The 20,376-nt window shown below is 41.8% G+C and overlaps 2 protein-coding genes across 10 annotated transcripts; one reads left to right on the top strand and one right to left on the bottom strand.

The window, feature by feature from the left end:
- Positions 1-1,806: 1,806 nt before the first annotated feature.
- Positions 1,807-10,008, bottom strand: p3h3 (prolyl 3-hydroxylase 3). Its single transcript, XM_077525925.1, has 16 exons — positions 9,656-10,008; positions 8,901-9,085; positions 8,663-8,821; positions 7,294-7,486; positions 7,082-7,213; positions 6,500-6,642; positions 6,247-6,336; positions 6,122-6,174; positions 5,976-6,055; positions 5,775-5,902; positions 4,717-4,812; positions 4,491-4,641; positions 4,254-4,371; positions 3,812-3,887; positions 2,839-2,979; positions 1,807-2,619 (listed from the first exon to the last, which is right to left on the bottom strand). Exons 1-16 carry the CDS (start codon positions 9,927-9,929, stop codon positions 2,446-2,448), a joined length of 2,193 nt encoding a protein of 730 aa, XP_077382051.1. The 5' UTR covers positions 9,930-10,008; the 3' UTR covers positions 1,807-2,445.
- Positions 9,864-20,366, top strand: usp5 (ubiquitin specific peptidase 5 (isopeptidase T)). Of its 9 annotated transcripts, none has more exons than XM_077525922.1 (20): positions 9,864-9,978; positions 11,696-11,824; positions 11,899-11,965; positions 12,559-12,686; positions 12,974-13,119; positions 14,094-14,278; positions 14,341-14,435; positions 14,516-14,709; positions 14,965-15,036; positions 15,117-15,204; positions 15,279-15,404; positions 15,493-15,646; positions 16,432-16,594; positions 16,669-16,757; positions 16,971-17,156; positions 17,566-17,709; positions 17,811-17,950; positions 18,632-18,782; positions 18,875-18,959; positions 19,746-20,366. In XM_077525922.1, exons 1-20 carry the CDS (start codon positions 9,928-9,930, stop codon positions 19,837-19,839), a joined length of 2,487 nt encoding a protein of 828 aa, XP_077382048.1. In that variant the 5' UTR covers positions 9,864-9,927; the 3' UTR covers positions 19,840-20,366. The 9 variants fall into 9 exon arrangements, with proteins under 9 accessions (XP_077382048.1, XP_077382042.1, XP_077382046.1 ...); XM_077525916.1 differs by having other exon boundaries at positions 9,925-10,044; positions 11,902-11,965; XM_077525920.1 differs by having other exon boundaries at positions 9,928-10,044; positions 11,902-11,965; positions 16,971-17,099.
- The last annotated feature ends 10 nt before the right edge of the window (positions 20,367-20,376 follow it).

Genomic DNA, 20,376 nt, shown 5'->3' with positions numbered 1-20,376 from the left:
TATAATATGTTGTCATTTGTGAGACCTTATATTATTGTTTTGTTGTTGTTGTTTTTTTTTGTGTATTGATGTAGATTTTTTTTTTTTTTTTTTTTTTTTTTGGAGTCTTGTCTCCATGATTGCGCTTTTGAATTTTAAGCCCTCGCACTCTTCCGTCACACCAAGCCCCATTCGCATGATGGAGCCCATTCCAATTTCTTAACGAGGCCTTTACGTAATGTCTCATCCACTACATCATGAGACGGCGTCACGAGCGTGAGCCTCTACGCATACGTGACAAGATGCACTGTGTGAAATCCGCCTAAGAGGGGATTAATGCAGATGTTTAGGGTACGACGCCCGCCGACCCAATTCTGCACAAGTACTATAGTGATGGTGGGAGGGGGATTATAACACAGGGACGAGGGGAGGGCGAGAGGTGAGAGTGTTAATATGGGACATAAACAGCACTTGAGTCTACTCTGAGGAGATGAAGGGGGTAAGGGTGGGGGACGGGTTCGCGCACCGAGAGCGTCACTCCGCCCAATGATTAAAAACATCTCTCCGGCTGGATTACGCTTCCATATTCTAAATGGGAGACTTTTTAAGCTTCATAAACAAATGCACTCGTTTATGGAGAGATTACCAGTAATCTCTCTATTTCTATCCTCCCTCGCGGACCCCCTCACCATGTCTGCTGCCCCCTCCGCCATTTGCCTGCTGCCGTTGGTCCTCGTGTAGCTAATGGACATTTTAAACCTTGCTTCCATCTTTGGTACTTATGCAAAACTGGGCCCCCGCGCCCGTCGTCCGTTATTTTAGCCGTCAAAATTTCGCTGAGATATCCTGTAAAGTCCGTTTTTTGGGGGTGTGGCTAAATTGGGGCCTGGTGTCGCACTTGCGTTTTGGTGGAGTCTTTTCTAACGTTTTGGTAAAATTGTTCAAACATTTTGGTAGTCGTTCAATTGTCTTGGTAAAGTCGTTCGAACGCATTAGTAAAGTTGTTTGAATACATCAATAACATCGTTGAATCTATTGGTAAAATGTAGGCCAAATGTTAAAAACGGCATTTTTGTCTCATACCATGCGGTAATGCTACAACTGCACATGAGCAGGTCAATACACTAAGGCAGTATAGGGGGAGGGGGAATGTAAAGTTTTTAGCATTTATGATTTAGCCTTTGTTTTACCAATACGTCCAACAACTTTGCAGTTTTTACAACATAGCGCAGTCAAAATTGTTTACAGTGAAAATTCCATGCCTCCATAGACTAAAATAAATAATATAAAACGGCCCATTTCCACCGTGACATAGCTACATCCCCAAAAAATCTATCTGTTAGGTGGTATTGGAATTTGGACAGCTCCATTGCAAATCAACCATGTCGTAGGCAGCTAATCGCTATTAGCTAGCTATTATGATTAGCTGCTATTAGTTTTTCAGACCAGTTAACCGACTTTGGGTCCGTCCAAATATGCCGCAACAGTGTTATTCCATGTGCCAAACGTACATTTACAAAACAGACACACTCAAAGTTAAAAGTTAACTGTTTGTTACACTTGCTAGCCCGCAAGCTAACAAGCTAATGCGCTAGCTTGACCTTGGCACCTCGCTTGGTGTTGCGTGTGACATAATGGAGACGCTTATGTGGAAATTTATCTGTTTATGAACGGTCTTTTGGAATACGTGGGTTTTGTTGCCGTGTCAGCTTGTGGGAAGAGTCTCACAGGTAAATTTGAAGTTTAGACAATGACGGACTCATATGCTCCAAAAGACTGTGATTGTGAGGGGAAACTGAAAGAAAGGCACGCATACATGTGGGGGGCCACAAATAAAAAGTTTACTTACTTTCATCCTAGTAAGTATAAATACAGTAACAGTATATACACAGACACTTTTCAGTCAAGGTCGTACTGAACGCTGTCACTAATAAATACTCACAAACTTAAAAAAAACAGCATCAAGATGGCCATAGATGAGGCCATATTATTAGGAACACTTCTTTTTTTCTTCTTCATAAAAATATTCAAACTGAGTTTGAATTTGCACCAGTATAGTCAAACTTCTAATTTTGCTTTGTTTACCATCAAAGTAAATCCGATTTCAACAATTCAGTGTCAAAAGTTCAATGTCTTAAAATTCAAATCAAATGGTACAAAAATACCACTCGTTTAATCTGTGAAATTATCTGGGTTAGAGCTCCAGAATTTTTCACCACTAAATTTATAACATTTTTTTTAACAGCGAATTTCTAACAATATTAAACCATAAACCATAAAAAAATAAATACAAATCAAAAATTCAAACTGTGATGGCACAGATATACTAGACAAGTCTATCTGAACTGTTTTGATAATAAAATTCCCTGTTGCAAATTTCACGAGAAGCCAGTGAACTCTGAACTCAACCCAACCAGCAATGGAACAGTCTCAGTGAGAAATAAGTGTTCATGGAGACGATGACATTCACAGCTCATCTTTGCCCACTGTCACCCGTCCTCTCGCTCTGCCTTTGGCCGGCGCTTGGTTGCGAACGTTCCGAGGGGCCGGGGCTCCGCCGTCACCGCCGCCCTCCTTGTCATCCGTCCGTGCAGCCGCTTGCCCGCCGGGGGCCCACCCCTTCTCCACCTCTTCTCGCTCCTGCAGGGGAAAAGATATGACGAGTTGTAGAATCTTGCAGTTGTCAAATCTAAGATCTAATAAATCTGCATCGATATTGAACCTACGCAACATCCTTTAAAAGTGAAGAACGATCTATCTGTCTACATGACATAACATTGTCCCAGGTGATGAGGTCAACTCAGTCTGCCAGATTTGCATGCCGCCTCTCGGTGTCACGCCAAACGTGTCGTAACTCACCACGTCCCTGTAGAGCTTGTCTTTGGTGAACCAGAGAGCCAGCGCGCAGCGCCGACCTTTCGTCACCGCCGCAACGCCGTGCGGATTGATGGGTCCTGACGAGAAGCCGACCAGACGGCCGCACGTCGGCTTGACCCGGGCCTGCGGGGCGAGGCCAAAAAATGTCAAGAATTTGGTCAGATGAAAGAAATACCGTACACAGTGTAACCCCACCGTTCTTCTCAATATTCAGTTTATGAACATTTCGGACATATTAACATTTAAAGTGTTTATAAAAAAAAAAAATTGTTGTAAAATTAGAATTCCAAATTTACAGTTGTGCGCCTTCAGTTTTAGCACTTAGTGGTGCTAAGTGCTAAACTGTTGTGCTACTATATGCTAGGCACCAGTAGTTAGCATTCCACATCGTTAGCACTAAGCTAACGGACTTCTGTTAGTGCTGCTAACTGGTGCTAAACTGTTGTGCTACTATTTGCTACCGGGCATCAGAAGTTAGCATTCCACATTGTTAGCATTAAGCTAGCGGACTTCTGTTAGTGGTGCTAATCTGTTGTGCTACTATATGCTAGGTACCAGCAGTTAGCATTCCACATTGTTAGCATTAAGCTAGCGGACTTTTGTTAGTGGTGCTATGTGCTAAACTGTTGTGCTACTATTTGCTACTGGGCACCAGTTGTTAGCATCACGTTGTTAGCATTAAGCTAGCAGACTTCTGTTAGACAAAATGACATTGATTAGGTGAGCATTTTGGTGTATAAAATATAAAATGTGTAACTCTGTGTGCTATGCTAGTTTCCAGTAGCCCCCTATGACATTATGTTAGCATTAAGCTGATTCTTGTTAGGCAAAGTTTTAAGTTTGTTTAAATTGGGAGGGTTAAATTTTATTTTATTTTTTTCATGGTCGCTCTAAATCAATAATTTTCATCTATTGTGGGTCAAATGGATGGCCTATAATATAATATCCGGCTTACCGTGACTGTTTTGGCGTCCCTGTTGGTGAAGATCAACTCGCCACCGTCAAAGTTGTCATTCAGGTAGAGGACGGCGCTACACGAGAAAATATTCAATTCAAATGATTGAAATTGAAGCAAAAGTATGAATTCAGTGGTCACCAAGTAGATCTGTGTTGTGTGTTGTCACTATCAGTCAAAAGTGGGGTTGGGACTCGGTATCGATATTGCCGTGTATGGTATTGTTCATGCTAAAGATTTAAATATATTAGCTAGCTCCAGTGCAGTATATACAATTTTGGCCTTTATATTCGAACACATGGAGACCAACAATATAGAAATAATCACTGGCATATACTCTTTATCCTCTGCGATAAATGACTCTCTGGTATTCATGTTGGTTACATCGCTAACGGCTTTAAACAGTTTTTACAGGCTAAGCCTAAAAAGTCCAAATGTGTACCTAAGGTCTCTGTGTACGAAGGCAGGCGGTTCTTTCCAACACTGCCTGGTGTCCGGCTCAAGGAGACAGTTGTCCACATGGACCGGATGAGACAAGTCCATTCGGCCCTCTTGGTCCCCTGGTCGACACAAAAAAATAGATTTTTCTTACATTTCTCCTTATTTTTATTTGTAAATGTGAAAATTGAGAAGGAAAAAAAAAAAGACGTGGTACGTGTTAACCCGTGTTGCTCGTTACCTTCAATGGCATTCCGACAAACGAGGTGCGCGAAGGCGACAAAGAGTCCCGAGGGGCTCCGGAAATAGGAATGCAGCAGGAGCCGCGCTCGCTCGCCCAGCTCGTGCAGCAGTTTGGCGTCCGTTTGGTTGACCAGTCCGTCCTGAGCCAGCTGTCGCGTTCCAATCAGACCAAAATGTCTCGCTGTACTGTGCTCGGATTTCTTTCTTTTTTTTTTTTGTCTCACCTTCACAGCTCTGAGTAAGGTGAGGCCGTCCAGCGTCTCGTGTGGCGTGTGCGGTGACCGTCGCCCCCGGTAACCGTCGCCTGCTGATGCAACCGCCTATCAAAATTCCAAGACGATAAGGTGAGATGGTTTGTTTAGCTTGATTGACACGGAAGTGAACAATAATTGTGGCGTGTTGAATTGTGATTGTGAAAAGTGATTTAGTAAGTTGCAATATTAACTCATTCAAACCCAAAAACGTGTAAATACGTTTTTAAATACTTTGCCCTTGACTCTCAAAAACGTATTTATACTTTTTTTTTTTTTTTTTTTTAATGCAAGTGAAGAGCATACAGAAGGCTTTGATGTAGCTCTTGACATGAAGGTGATTTAAAGCAATTGTAGTTGTTACAAAAAATGGCCAGCAGGTGGCAGCAGAGTATAAAAGATCAGCCAAGGCTTTGATGTAGTTCCTGACGTGAAGAGGTGGCTTAAAGCAATTGTAGTTATTACAAAAAACGGCCAGCAGGTGGCAGCAGAGTATAAAAAAAATCAGCCCATGTTACAAGGAGCTCTTTTTTTCCAGTGTTTTCAACAGGAATATGAATATTGATGAAACTTAGCTATATTGTAATACTAATTGCTGCAAAACAGAAGCAGATACAAATCTATTTTTTTTTTTCCTAATAAAAGAAGAAACTCTAATCTTTCTTTTGGTAGGTGCCATGTTTTTATAGTAATTCAACAGAATATTCTATGGGAGTTACAAAATCAGTCAAAATCCAGTAAAACAGCTGAGTTGTTTCAGTGAAAATTGCTGGGGGTGAATGAGTTAATATATTTTTTTTTTAATATTTTAAAATATTATTTACTCATTTTGGGTGTGAATCCTCATTTTTCGTGGTATAAGTTTGTTTTGTTCTGTTTTTTTTTATCCCATTTATTCAAGATTTTTTTTTCTTCAATGTATTTCTGAGCATCAATTTTGACATTTTTTTGCTCTTCACCGTCCGGCCCAAATAACCGGGGGCGGTCAACGGACTCATGTCACTGTAGACTCGTACTGTAATCCGACTTACTGCCGCCAACTGCAACATCCGCTCACACTCCTTGTCGGTCATGACTCCGTCCAGCACCACCCGGTTGGTCCCGTTGAGGAGCAGTTCGTCCATGGTGATGGTCACGCCCACCTGACGGATTGGACCGCCTGCAGGAAAAAGACGCACAAGTGTAAAAAATGGAGGAATGAATTCTAATGAGGCGGCTCGTGTTTAATTAACCTGCGTAGAAGCCGCTGTCGTCCACCTCCTCTTGCTGCTCGTCCTCGTTCGTCTTCTCGGTCATCTTCTCCTTCTCAGCTCTGAGAAACACAAGTTTGATCAACTTTCATTTGAGTTTGTTGGGTTTTTTTGGGGGGGGGTCTTACTTCCACATTTCCCTCAGGGACTCTGGGACAACATCCTCTGGTGTCCAAAGATCCTGCACAGGACAAACATAACTGATTTTAAAACGTTTCTCCAATGCAAGTGAATGTTAACGATGAAAACCTACTGGGTCAGTGAAAGTGTAGTTTAGGTTCTCCATGCCGAAATAGAGAAGCTCCTTCTCCTGCAACGAGCGCTTGACATAGCGGGCGATCTCCTGTCATGATAAACACGCACATTGAGAAAAATGTACAGCTGCAGTGTCTCTTTTTTTTTTTTTTTACACGCTAGTTTTCCTTCCACATCCCAAAACTTTTTTCGACTTGACAAGACAAGTGTGTAGAAAAAGTGAAGCGATGGATTCATGATGGAGGTCTTACCTGAACAGGCTGTGAGTCATGTGACTCTTTGTCTCCCCCTAGTGTCTCCTGGTAGAGCTGCAGGTTGTCGACGGAGTCCTTGTCTGAGGGGTAAAAGAGGAGCAGGGAGCGAAGCGTCTGCACGGCGCCGCTCACGTCTCCGGCTGTGAGCAAGCGTGCAGACGCAACAAGTATTATTTAAAAAGAGTAATGCTGCTATATTTTCAATCCAATCCACTTTATTTCTATAGAATATTTTATAAACAAGCATTTCCAAAGTGCTGCACATTGAGATACGCATACACATAAAATCTAGTACAACCAACTATATAAAAAAAAAAGTAAATAAAATACCAAAATATAATAAGTAAAATAAATAAATAAATTCATTAAAAATAATTTAAAAACAACAAAATAATTTAACAAAAAATTTGATATGGATCGGCAGGTTAGACTTTTTAAATACACCTGATGGAGTGAATTTGCAAAATATGTGTGGGAACATGAACGCCACCATTTGTTTCTTTTTGCCAATAGACGACAACGACTCAGTTGTTGTGTATTTTTGGAATAAAGCAAATATTAAGCTTCAGCAACGCGAACCTTTAAACTGCGCGATGTGCATGTGTTCCAGCTGAGTGGGCAGGAAGTCGTCCTGAGAGGAGATCCTGCCGGGACGCGTGGCCACCTGAGTCACGCACGACTGCTGGCACGACAACAGCGAGAGGGAAAGAGCTAAATGACAAAAAAAAAAAAATGTTTCAAGTGTTTGTCGTGTTTCATCTTTTGAAAACATGCTGCTATACTCCGTGTACCCGCCGCCTTCTCGAAGACACCGTCGACGCCGTCCACTCCTCGGTCCTCGGGCAGGCGCTGAGCGGCCACCACGCATTGCACCCTGCACTCCTCCATCTTGCGCAGCGTTTCGTTGACGCACGCTCGCCATTCGTCCGCCGCCTGCGCCCACTTGGACGCCGCCTCCAGCTGGAGGGCCGAATCGTACAGAAACTGCGTGGGGCGTCACAATGGCAGACAATTAGTTTTGCTAAATGTTGACATAGACTAATCTATAGTGTTCATTTTGGCTGCCATTTTTTAAATGTAGTCTCAGCTTTAGTCCAATTTCAGTCACACTTATTTAGTTTTTTTTTTTTTAGTCATCCCATTTTTTATGTAGTCCATTTTTAGTCGACTATAAATCTCGCATTTTAAGTCTTTATTTTAGTCCAAGAAAACGTCATTTTATTCATCTAGTTTTAGTCAACAAGAAATGTTAACATTTTAGTCTAGTTTTAGTCAGGACAACCATGTTACTGCTGTATATTTTTTGTCAGATGGTAGCCAGCGAGTTCAGGTTAGATTCATACATAGAAGGGTTAGATTTTAAACATAGAAGTCCAAAACATCCCTAATGAAAATTAAATTGTACTAAAAAAACAAAACAAAAACTAGCCACCAGAGGGTGCTAGAACTGCACAAATGGAAATCGACCTGACTTATTAAACAGAAGTGTTGCATTTAAGTATAGTGAACATGATGCCGATATTGTGGCAGTTTTAACATCACAATATCGTGCTTATCGTTACATCCCTACTTTGAACTGCAGATAAGTTTTTATTTTTAGTTTAAAATGGCTTGAATCCTGGTTGGGTATTGCGGCTTTTGATATATGTTGTGAAATGTAAATACTATCCTTGTGGATCAAAATTTTCTGATTCGAATAATAAATCCGTGAATATTGTTGCATTTCAGAAGGTGGCGGGAATGCACCAACAGTATTTGCCAAATGCCAAAAGAAAGCAGAAAAAGAAGAAATAATTACAGAACAAGGAATCACGTTAGCTAGCTAGCTAGCTAGCTTGTTCGTTTAGCATGCGGCGCCAAAAGGCGCAATAAGGATTCAACAAAATGGCGCAGGATTCAAGTTAAGGTATTTTAAACTCAAAAGGAAACCTTTTCCGTAGTTTGAAGCGGATGTTTCAAATCCAACTGAAACTTGCTTGTGCCATCAACACAAAAATGCAACTTATGCACTTATAGTTCTCCTTCATGATGCTTGACTGGTGCGACGTATATTTCGAAGCTACTTATAGCCCGAAAAATACTGTACAGTAACAATTTGTAAATAATAATAATAGTCTACATTTCTAAGGACGTCAAAGCACATTTTTTGTTCTTCCTCACCCAGTGCTTCTCGCTTTCCATTTCTCGGTCGTAAAAGTCTTCGTCGGTCACTCCCTCCATCCTTCGGTACTTCTCGATGTTGTTCCTCATCTCCAGGTGAGTTGGATTGGCCACGAAGTAGGTCTGGGACGCCGCCGCCGCCTTCGTCAGCTTTTCCATCTGATGCGGAGTTGAAGGACAACATTACAAATGAGTACATCGTGTCAACCTGTCAAGTTGTGATTGGCTACGTACTAACCTTGTAATATGTAACCTGCAGGAAGTTGTACACATTGCGGGAGCCGAACTCGTACTCGATGTCCGTGGAAACGGGAAGCTGTCCCACGTGGCTGACCGAGCGTCCCACACAGAACCTCAAACACTCCGCCTTCTTCTGCACCCAGTCCAGGGCCCAAAGGTCCCATAGGCTCCCCTCTTCGGTGTCTGTCAATATAGAGAAGTGGTCGTGACTACTGGCAGCTTATGACATTTGATCATGCTTATTCTGTTTATGAAACGAAGGATGCAATTCTGATGTGTGGATCTTGGCCACCTGGGGGCAGTATTGTAAAAGGATGTGGATATGTGGAGATGGTCACAGCATCTCAGTATGAGTAAGTAATAAAGTAAAAAAAAAAAAAAAAAGATTATATGCATGAGAGTATTATATCATCTACTAGGTGTTACTTCACAGAAAAACTTGCACAGTGTGTTTCTTGTATCTCAAGGCACCAATGTATTATCATTTTGATGACAAATAATTTTTGAAGTTGAGGGGGCATTTTCTGTTCAGTGACAGAAGAAGCACTTCCATAAAATGGCAGATGAAGGTAGGATCCATTTGCATTCACTTTTTTGTGACATTTTTGTTTGGTGGTGTGCTGTGATATTTTTCGAATGTAAAATATGTGCACTAGCTCAATAAAGGTTGGGAAATTGTGAGGTAAAGACGACATAACTCGTGCCACACACAAGTAGAAAGACCAGAACACAAATGCTGTATATGCAATGTACCTAGTTTTTGGAGTGCATCTCCTCCCGCTGTTCCACATTCCTCATAACACCGACTTCGGACCTTAAACAGAGCCTCCTTGGTCACAAGCGACCTTTCTATCAGCTCTGCAGCTTTCGCCCACTGCCCGTTAAAATACGAACGTACGCCCGCGTAGTACAAAAAGTCATAAGGCTGCAGCAGCGACGAAACGCCGTCCGAATTGGCCGATCCCGCGCATAGTAAAAGGACTTGCGACGCCACGTATACAGCGAAGAGGTCGGGGGGAAGCGCCATGGTCTCGCAGAAGAGGAGAGAACACGGAAAAAGAAAGTTTGGGAAGGAGGTGGGACTTGCAGTACCGCGAGTGGCCGGTTGGGAGAGCTGCGTACGGGCCCCAACAGCTATTACCGTAACTATCATAAAGCAGAGACAAAGGCAGTGTAATATTAAACCAATTTTTTTTGTTCTTCTTTTCTTTCTAGCTTTTTTTTTTAAATCGCCTATCATTTTTAAATTTTAATTTTCAAAAGACTTAACGTGATAGTACGTTAAAAGACTTAATATAAGAATTTAAATATAATTTTAAATAAATTTAAAATTCGCCTTACCCATTCGGTGGACGCGTTTATTCTAAAAGTTACGGCGACAGTTTGTGTTCGAGCTATTATCGTAACGATCACAAAATGTAATCAACAATAGTTTAACTCTCATTTAAGCTATGTAAATGACTGTCAATATTTAAAGTAATATACTGTAATACTAAATAGACTTGCCAATAACCGAATAAATGCGATAAAAGCTATAAATTAACGCATTTCTGTTTTAGGTGGTGGCACATATTGTAATTTTTACCTTACGCCAACAGTTCGAGGCACTACCGTAAGTCCGTAACAATTATAAAATGGAATTAACTCTAATCTCTCGCTTATATGGTATACCAATAACTACAAACAAGTGGAGTAATTTAATGTCTATACTAGCTTACGAATAACAAAAAAATTCTCAATAACGTGATGAAGCTTTAAAAGCAACACATCTGTATTTAAGGTAGTATTTCAATAGTTACGGTAATAGCTGTGTTTGTGGGCAACAGCCATTACCGTAACTATCACAAATGCAATGAAATCTTGTTTTAAACTCTCTTTTTTATAAAATATAAGAGTAACCACTCCCATTTAGATAATTTTTATTTGTAATTGAATATACGAGCAGAAAAATATGTGCCTTTAATCTTTAAAACAGCGCATTTCATTCCAAGATGAGACCTTTATTGTAGTAGTTACGGTAGTCTCTGCGAGGAAGCTGAGTTCACGGCCTTCCCACAACACAAGGCAGTAGCGTCTCATGGTTCATTCAAGCCAAACACACACACAGCGTTTGACGGGCTTCAGCGACATACACTCACTCCGAGCCGGTGGAATTGCGGTGCCCGGGGAACCCACGCTTTACTTACCAATCGGCGGCACCAGCTAACTTGCCATGGCGGACGTCAGCGAGGTTTTGATGTCGGTTTTGTCCACAATTCGGGTGCCGAAGCCCGGGGACCGCGTTCACAAAGATGAATGCGCCTTGTCATTCGCCTCCCCGGTGAGCAACGGCTCTACATTTCTATTCGTTTTCCAAGCGAGGTGAACACGCATAAACAGTTCCGCGTTACCTTATGTCTTTATCTTGCATTATTATGACGGAACGTTAAACAATGTCGTGCTCCGTTTACCTTAAAGTGTTCCATTAACTAGCCAAGAGAATGTTAAGCTAAGCTAATGGAGCTCCATAAGCGTAATGGGGAAACTTAGCTGCCTTTTAGCATGTTAGCTTACAGCTCGACTCTCAACCGGAATTCCGTCAAAATATCTCATGGGATAACTTTTCCGCCTTTTTATAGTCTACGTTTTCCTCTTAGTAACAATAACATGACACATTCGCAGTTTTTTTTGTTAGTTAGCAAGTTAGCAACGTCTTTGCCAACTTCTTCTCAACGTCTTTTGGGGATGGAGGAGGAGGAGGAGATGACAGGTTACACCCAAGTGTTTATAAAATGTCTGCATTTGATTTCCCAGGAAAGCGAAGGAGGCTTGTACGTGTGCATGAACAGCTTCCTGGGCTTTGGAAGTCAGTATGTGGGCAGGCACCACGCTCGGGCTGGCCAGAGAGCTTACTTGCACATCACAAGGACTCGCAAGGCCAAGGTAGGCACACATTCCGTCTCCTTACATGCCTATTATGAGTGTCACTGTCGTCAGCTGTTTCATTTGTCTATCAGAAGGAAGAGGATAATAACTCTGGATCTGGACACCCGCCCAAGAAGAAGCCCACCAGATTGGCTATAGGTGAAACATGGAAGCATTATCTATAAATTTCAGTGGCACTTTGAAGGTTGACACTCCAATTTAATCAACATTAAATTCAGCATCCATTTTGTGTAGTGTTTTGCCTGGAGTCTATCTCAGCTCCACCCTGGCACAAACAACCATTTATATCTATAAGCTAATTTTGGGTCTTCAAGAATAGTTTTGGAATGTGGGACGACTGCCATTTTACCTTTTCCAATTTCAACACTGCTTTTAAGTGTATAATTGAGGATGCGACAGATTAACTAAAAGCTGAAACTGAGGATGGTGCGCAAAAAGTTGATGGATGCTGAGCTATGTAATGGGAATTGAAACCAAAATTGAGAAAATGGAAACCCACCAATATAAAACACACAGTTAACCAAGCCTTTGCTGGCGGAAATAAGGTCTAGTGAGGTGCACTGGCAGCTCATGTGCTATGTTGTTGACGTGATGCTTTATGACAACATTTGTATCTGCCGTCCTTGATTTTGGTGGAATTTCAAACGTTACCTTCAAGGCGCTGCCGTAAATACAATTGTCATACTGTATATTGTGGAGCTTATCATTTGTCACATTTGTGGGCTGCCCAGGGATCGAAGGCGGTTTTGACGTGGAGCAGGAGCACTATGAGGAGGACTACAAAGTTGTCATCTTTCCTGACAGGCAGGAAGTCACGTCGGAGGACCTTGGAGTCATGCCCGACGTCGTTAAAGAGCGGGTGAGTTATTCCGAGGTGCTGTTAATGTGTTTTTGTGTTGGTTTTGTGCATTGGGTTGGCTACATGTCCACGCCCTGTTTCTTGACTAAAAGTGTAGTACACTGGTACCTTGACTTACACGTTTTCAAAGTTACAAGCTGTCGTTTTTCTTTTGTGTGCTTACATTTCGTTTGAGTTACGAGCTTGGTTACGAAATGAACTAAAATTGCCGAGGTACCACATTGTGTTTGAACTTACTGTCTTTGGTTAACCAATCTGCTCTTTTTTTTCCCCCATGCCCCGCATAGGTATCCCTGTCAATGGCAGGCATCATAGCCGCCGACTCAGTGTCTCACGCCTTGCAAGTACAACAGTGGGACGGTGAGGTGAGACAGGAGTCGCGATTTGCCGCCGACCTCAAGCAGCTCGACAACGGCATCAAGATCCCGCCCAGGTGAGTCTTGAGCTCCTCACCTGGCTGCTTCAGTCACTGCTGATTGAGAGCATAACTTTGTCGAGCGCAAACATTTTCGGGATGGTATGCTTCAAATTTGTTTGCTTTTGAAAAAACTGAAATTTAATCTAAGGATTTTCTAATCAAATTTCACCATCATGGCATTTTTCTTTTTTTGAACTTGATCTGAGGAAATATTCTAATATTTTGAGATAGGATATTTGTGTTTTCTTAAGCTGTAAGCCATAATCAGCAATATTAAAATAATAAAAGGCTTGTCATTTGTTGATTTTTATAGTAAAATAATTCATTATCTTTTTTAATTGTATGTGTCTTTAATGTTATTATAATTAACTCACCAATTATGTCATAAAATATGTAAATGTGTGTGTATATATAGGTACAATTTTATATTTTTATCTCATTTTCGGTAGGCATTATTTTGTTTAATCAGTCCATTGTAAAAGTTTATTTTAATGACAAAATAATTCAGTCTCATTTTAAATTTTGTCACTAATTTCGATTATAATGACCCCGTTTTATTTAATAAAAATAAACATTTTAATTTCCTGTTTACTGCTTGATTATTTTATTTACATTAAGCCATTGAACCAACTTACAATATAAATGAACATTTAAAAAAAATGAATACATCATTTAATCAACTAATTTTAAAGAAATAAAGAAGGCCAAATAAATGCAAACAAATGACACAGGACTATTGATAATTTAAATACTCAGTGGGCCATATGAAAGACCGGAATGTTGTTTATTGGTGTCTAATTATTTTTGTTATTTAGGATATTGGCAGCGTAGTAGGGGAGCACTAATGAGGGCAAGCAGATTTTTGAGGTTCTGCTTTACAAAATAAATAAATAAATAAATAAATGCTTTCTCATGTAGACACAAACGTTTCCGCTGTGCTTGAGTACAATTCGCTGTCATCACGTGTGTGTCCCCCCTCCGTGCGGCAGTGGCTGGCGGTGTGAAGTGTGCGGCCTCCAGGAGAATCTCTGGATGAACCTGACGGACGGCAAAGTGCTCTGCGGTCGCAGGTACTTCGACGGCTCGGGCGGCAACAACCACGCCCTGCTCTACTTCCAGGAGACGGGATACCCGCTGGCGGTCAAACTGGGAACCATCACGCCGGACGGAGCAGGTAAGGCCACGCCGTTTGAAAAAAAAAAAATGCGGCTTTACCAAATTCATTTCCATATCCAGACGTTTATTCGTACGACGAGGATGACATGGTGCTGGACTCCAAGTTACCCGAGCATCTCTCTCACTTTGGCATCGACATGATTACCATGGAGAAGGTTGGTGCACTTAACTGCAACATTACCAGCGTTGTCGCTCGATCCGAGCTCTCTCACGCACGCGCCGTGGACCTTTGCAGACCGAGCGGACCATGACGGAGCTGGAAATCGCCGTCAACCAGCGCGTCGGCGAGTGGGAGGTGATCCAAGAGTCCGGGACCACCCTGCGCCCGCTCTTTGGGGAGGGCCTGACCGGCATGAAGAACCTGGGCAACAGCTGCTACCTCAACTCCGTCATGCAAGTGCTCTTCACCGTTCCAGACTTCGCGAGAAAGTTAGTATCGTCCCTGTTTACTGCCTTTTCCAAATCGTGACTGAAAATGAATCTGCATATTTGATTTAGAGCTGCCGCTGCGTCAGCAGAGATTTTTTTGATTGGAAATCCAATAAAAAAAGAAAGCTCCAAATTATCGTGGTTCTCTTTTTCTGTTTAAATCATATTTATGATTATGTTCAATTCCAAATGCGAAACAGCTGAGTGTGCCCAATCCATAGTTGCAATGACATAACGTTCCAAACGGCGTTCCAGGTACGTGTCCAACATCGACAAGATAATGGACGAGGCCCCGAGTGACCCCACCCAAGACTTCAAAACTCAAGTGTGAGTGTCTCTTCTTGGCGTCCGCGTGTTGCGTAATTCAGGTTGTCGGGTTCAGTGAGGTCATAATTGGTGTTTCACAGAGCCAAACTGGGCTACGGCCTGTTGTCGGGCGAATATTCCAAACCAGCACCGGATCCTGGGGATGAAAATGGTGCAGCTGAGGCCAAGGTAAGAAAAAAAAATGCGCATTTTGGTCTCCTCTGATAAGAGTTTGTCAAGCATTTTTAATTATTTACTTACAGGATTACCAAATCGGCATAGCACCAAGAATGTTCAAAGCACTTGTGGGGCGGGGCCACCCGGAGTTCTCCACCAATCGGCAGCAGGACGCTCAGGAGTTTTTATTGCACTTCATAAACATGGTGGAGGTAGATTCAAACGCCTCCGCCACGTCTCCATCTTGAGTCATTTGGCTTTTTCCTCCTCCTCATCGTGTTCCTTCCTTTTCTAATGCAGAGGAACTGCCGCTCGGGGCCGAACCCGTCTGAAGCCTTCAGGTTCTTGGTGGAGGAGAGGATTGTGTGTCAGCAGTCCCAAAAGGCCAAGTATACGCAGCGGGTGGATTACATCATCCAGCTGCCTGTGCCCATGGATCAGGCCGTCAACACGGGTGAGCGGGCTGATATGAATGTTCGTGTCTGTATGTGTGCATTTACTGTAGGTGTGAACATGTTTCATGGTACTTTCTTTGTGGTTGTGTTTTTGTCTGTCTACGGTTGCTCATGTGATACTTTTTATTTTTCAAAGCACATAACTTGTAGATTTTTCAGAGTGAAAATTTGTTTACTCATTTGCTCTCAAAAATATATAAATACATTCTATTTTAAATGTTTTTTTGTCCCACGTAAATATGTTTTGGCCCCCAAAAATGTGTAAACATGTTTTTTTTAATACTTTGCCCTTTCCTCCCAAAAATGTGTTGACGTTTTTTTTTGTTTTTGTTTTTTGTTTTTGTTTTTTTTTAATGCAAGAGCATACAGAAAGAAGGCTTTGATGAAGCTTAAGACATGAAGAGGTGGCTTAAAGCAATTGTAATGATTTAAAAAAAAAAAAAAACAGCAAGCAGGTGGCAGCAGAGTATAAGAGATCAGCCAGGGCCATGTTGCAACAAGCTCTTTTTTTTCAGTGTTTTCACCAGGAATGTGATTATTGATGAAACTTAGCTATATTCTAATGCTAATTGCTGCAAAAGGGAAACAGATAGAAATACACTTTTTTTTTTTTCTCCTGATGAAAGAAGAGACTTTAATCGTTCTTTTGGTAGGTTCCATGTTTTCATAGCAATCGAACGCAATATTCTGTGGGCCTTGCAAAAACAGTCAAAATCCAGTAAAACAGCCTTCTGTGAAAATGGCTTCTGAGTGAATGCATTAATCACTAACATCTGCCCAACAGAAGAGCTGCAGGAGGCGGAGCGTCAGCGTGAAAACGGCGACTCGACGGTCATGCCCGTGCGAGCGCAAATTCCCTTCGCCGTTTGCATGGCGGCCCTCAGCGAACCCGAACTGCTCACGGACTTCTGGAGCTCCGCCGTGCAGGCCAAGACCACTGCCACCAAGTATGCGCGCGCTGACGGGAGCAGCAGTCAGATTGTGATTTGTTTTTATTAATCTGACTAATTTCTTTTGTCAGAACAACCCGCTTTTCCTCATTCCCCGACCACCTGGTTATTCAAATTAAGAAGTTCACCTTTGGCCTTGACTGGGTCCCCAAGAAACTGGGTGAGTGAAGCCATGACATATATTTTGGATGGATTTTTTCTCCTGGGTGTATGTACTCATTCATTTGCACTATATTTGTTTACAGAGTCGCTAGTGACTTGAGCACAAGTAATTTTACCTTCCACGTACCGAATGTTGAATGTGGGAACTTGCTACTCCTCAGTAATGTTTTGAAAAAATGTCAGTCATTTATCACCCCCACCCCCTGTGCAGACGTGAGCATCGACGTCCCCGACACACTCGACCTGAGCGCGCTCCGCGCGTCGGGGCAGCAGCCGGGGGAGGAGCTCTTACCAGAGGTGGCCCCGCCCCCACTCATGACCCCCGATGTGGAGGTTAAAGGTATCCTGGGCTCCCACGGCAACGAGGAGGACGACTCTCTCTACTCCCCACTGCTGTGTCAGTCTGTCTGTCATTTCTGCTCCTTTCCTCCCTCTCACACACGTCCACTCGTCTTTTTCCTCCTTTTCTTGCTTTTCTGCCTTTGACGTCCTCATGTTGCCTTGGTTATTCACTTTTACATCACGTCGGGTCTTTTTTTTGGGAGCGTGGTTCTGGTTTTGACCAGTTTGTTGTATCATTTATCATATTTCCTCAAATAGTGGGAATGCCATAGGTATATTCCAACCTCCAGCTACTCTTGTTATTGTCGTAAAAATGCCCCTTCTCAAGTTGCGTAAATAAGCATCCCCTAACCACCATATGAGGAAATGTGTTGTGACACTTTAATTTGATTCATGTTCATTTTACCTGCGCTCTCTTTCAAAACGAAGTCATCAATGTAATTCAGCCTTTCAACAATCCTCAGCTCCGGTCCTCGACGACTCCACCGTGTCGCAACTCTGCGACATGGGATTCCCCCTGGAGGCGTGCAGGAAAGCCGTCTACTACACCGGCAACACCGGCATCGACTCCGCCATGAACTGGGTGATGGGCCACATGGACGACCCGGGTGTGTTGGGTGGAGGGGGATTGCAAATCAGTGATGAGATGAGCCCCGCTTGAACGCTTCTCTCAAGCCGCGCTATCCTCGTCCTTTCCGATTGGCCGCAGACTTCTCCGCCCCCTTGGTCCTGCCCGGCTGCAGCGGCGGGACCACGCCAACGACGGAGAGCGTCTCCGAGGAGCACCTGGCAACCATCGTCTCCATGGGCTTCAGCCGAGAACAAGCGACCAAAGCACTTCGAGCAACGGTGAGAGTCGCAAATTGACACAGCAATACGTTTACACCAGGGTTCTTATAGTTTTGGAATTTTGATTTTACTTAGTTTTTATTTCGTTTTGAGTTTTGTTTTTTAAATTGAGTTAGTTTTAATTAGTTTTCAGTTTGATTCTGTTAGTTTTTATTAGTTTAAATTATTTAATAAATGCTTAGTTTTAGTTTAGTTTCAGTATTAGTTTTATTTTAAAAAAAATGTGTATTGTGTACAATATTTAAAAAAAAAAAAACACCATGGGAGTGACATCATCTGAAGGTGCTTTTCTATTGGCTTTTATCACTTTTGTGTAACACATTTTCAAATTATCCGCTTAATATCAGAATAAATCTACTTAAAATCCCATTTAAAATCATACCCAAAGGCTCAGGCATTAAATTAATTACCAAAGACTAAAACTATAATTAGTTTGATTTAGTTTTGTAAACATAAAATGTAGTTTATTTGGGTCACATTTTTTAAAAAGCATTTTCATTTTTTAATTTTGTTAGTGAAATTGTTTTTTGAATTTTATTTTTTGTTATTTAGTTTTAGTTAACTAAAATAACCTTAGTTTACACACAGCATGTAAACAAAAATGTTATGTCATTTATTTCAACCCCACAGTGTCGCTTACTAAAATGTTACGTTTATCATATGTCAATTGTTTTCTGCCAGAGCAATACTCTGGAGCGTGCCGTGGACTGGATCTTCTCGCACCTGGATGACCTGGAGTCAATGGAGGTGTCCGAAGGAGGTCGCTCGGCCGCCGAGAGCGAGGCCGCCCGGGAGCCTCCGCCCGGTCCTTGCGTCAGGGACGGACCAGGCAGTGAGTTGGATTGAGCACTACTAGCCTTTTGGAAATATTTTTGTCAGGATGGCTTGATGGTAACTGACGATGTCATTTTGTGGTCTGTCCAGAATACGAACTGTTCGCCTTCATCAGCCACATGGGCACGAGCACAATGTGCGGCCACTACGTCTGTCACATCAAGAAGGATCAGCAGTAAGTGGTCTTCGGTTATCACACTCATTTGGCGAGACGTTTCTTTCGCGGTGCGCATTCTAACACATGAAAATAAAAACCAGCATCTTCTTCAGCTTTATGGGAGGAACCAAATGTTAGAAACAGTTGGATGTAAAGTCAACACCACATATTGGCGGTTGGGGATTTGAAAATTCAGAGTTTTTTTTTTCCACAAAACTATCTTCAGTTTGTCTTTTTTTTTTTTTTTTTTTTTTTCCCTCAGGCCATCACAATTAAAGTGTTACAGTACTTTGCCGCCATCTTGTGGATTCTGTGTGGTGTTGTTAGGTTTTAATTTCTTGTCCTGTTTTGTTGTAGTACAGTAGTACATAATTTGACTCCCTTTTACAAGTCTCATTTTTAAAAGATCACAGATATATTTTAGGTTTAAAGTATTTTATATAAAAAAAAAAAAGAGCATTTGTTTTAGGTATTTATTTAATACAACAAAACTAAATTTTTAAACACATTACTTGTCTGTATTGAATATTTATTAAAGGACAATGAAACCACCAATTTAAATTTTTTATTTTTTTTTGGTGTGTGTTTAAAAAGATGACATTTGAAAAAAGATCTTTATATTTTCCCATTATGGTGTAAGAAATGCCTCACAGGAGTGCCATCTACACTGACCACAAATTAAACATCTAATATTTTGGACTTTTTTTTTGTTTGTTTTTTTTCTTCTTTTTTTTTTTTTTTTTTTTTTTTTTTTTTAAGAAACTGCACTCCTGCTCTCATCATGATGATGTATGTTTGTGACAGATGGGTCATCTTCAACGACCAGAAGGTGTGCGCCTCCGAGAAGCCCCCCAAGGACCTGGGCTACCTGTACTTCTACCGGCGGGTGGCCGAATGAGACCAAGGGGGATTCTGCAGCACTTTTTTGGGGGTGAAAGTGGCGAGTGTGGATGTTATCTCTCTCTCTCTTTGTCACACGCATACACAAGCTCTCACACACAGGACTTTTAATGGCGCACACACATCCTTACAATGTCTTTGAAAGACCCTGGCACACGTCATTACTGTAAATACTCTGCGACGTCTGCTCACCGTTTGGCTGATTTCTTTTTTTTCTTTTAATCAAGTTTTCTAAGTAAATCCTTCATGAACCAAACTCCCACTTAATATCTAAGGCCTCATTCAGCCTTTCAAGTTGTGTGTGTCCATTATTGGTTTACAATGCATGTCTTCCCCTATGAAAAGTACAGTACACGTCTTTTTGGACTTACCCGGCCTCTCCTTTTGACATCACTTAAGCCAAGTCTGCCTCCACCTTATTCATTCATTCATTCATTCATTCAGAGCGAGAGCGAGTACAAGTGATTGTGAGAACATGTCGGCTCTACTGTATGCTACGAAAATAAAATAAAAACACCAAATCAACTTTGAGACT

The sequence above is a fragment of the Festucalex cinctus genome, chromosome 7 (assembly GCF_051991245.1).
Source record: "Festucalex cinctus isolate MCC-2025b chromosome 7, RoL_Fcin_1.0, whole genome shotgun sequence".
Lineage (NCBI taxonomy): Eukaryota > Metazoa > Chordata > Actinopteri > Syngnathiformes > Syngnathidae > Festucalex > Festucalex cinctus.
Note: the sequence above shows the minus strand (reverse complement) of the source record. Positions and strands in the feature narration are given on the sequence as shown.

Bases quoted from the DNA above. Each gene is read 5' to 3' on its own strand.
- usp5 (XM_077525915.1), top strand. From the start codon at position 9,928: ATGGTCTCGCAGAAGAGGAGAGAACACGGAAAAAGAAAGTTTGGGAAG. The intron at 11,825-11,898 runs GTAGGCACACAT...TTTGTCTATCAG, and splicing joins CAAGGACTCGCAAGGCCAAG to AAGGAAGAGGATAATAACTC. The intron at 14,710-14,964 runs GTTAGTATCGTC...ACGGCGTTCCAG, and splicing joins GTTCCAGACTTCGCGAGAAA to GTACGTGTCCAACATCGACA.
- p3h3 (XM_077525925.1), bottom strand. From the start codon at position 9,929: ATGGCGCTTCCCCCCGACCTCTTCGCTGTATACGTGGCGTCGCAAGTC. The intron at 9,086-9,655 runs GTACATTGCATA...CTATATTGACAG, and splicing joins AGATGCACTCCAAAAACTAG to ACACCGAAGAGGGGAGCCTA. The intron at 4,372-4,490 runs GTAACGAGCAAC...TGTGTCGACCAG, and splicing joins TTGTCGGAATGCCATTGAAG to GGGACCAAGAGGGCCGAATG.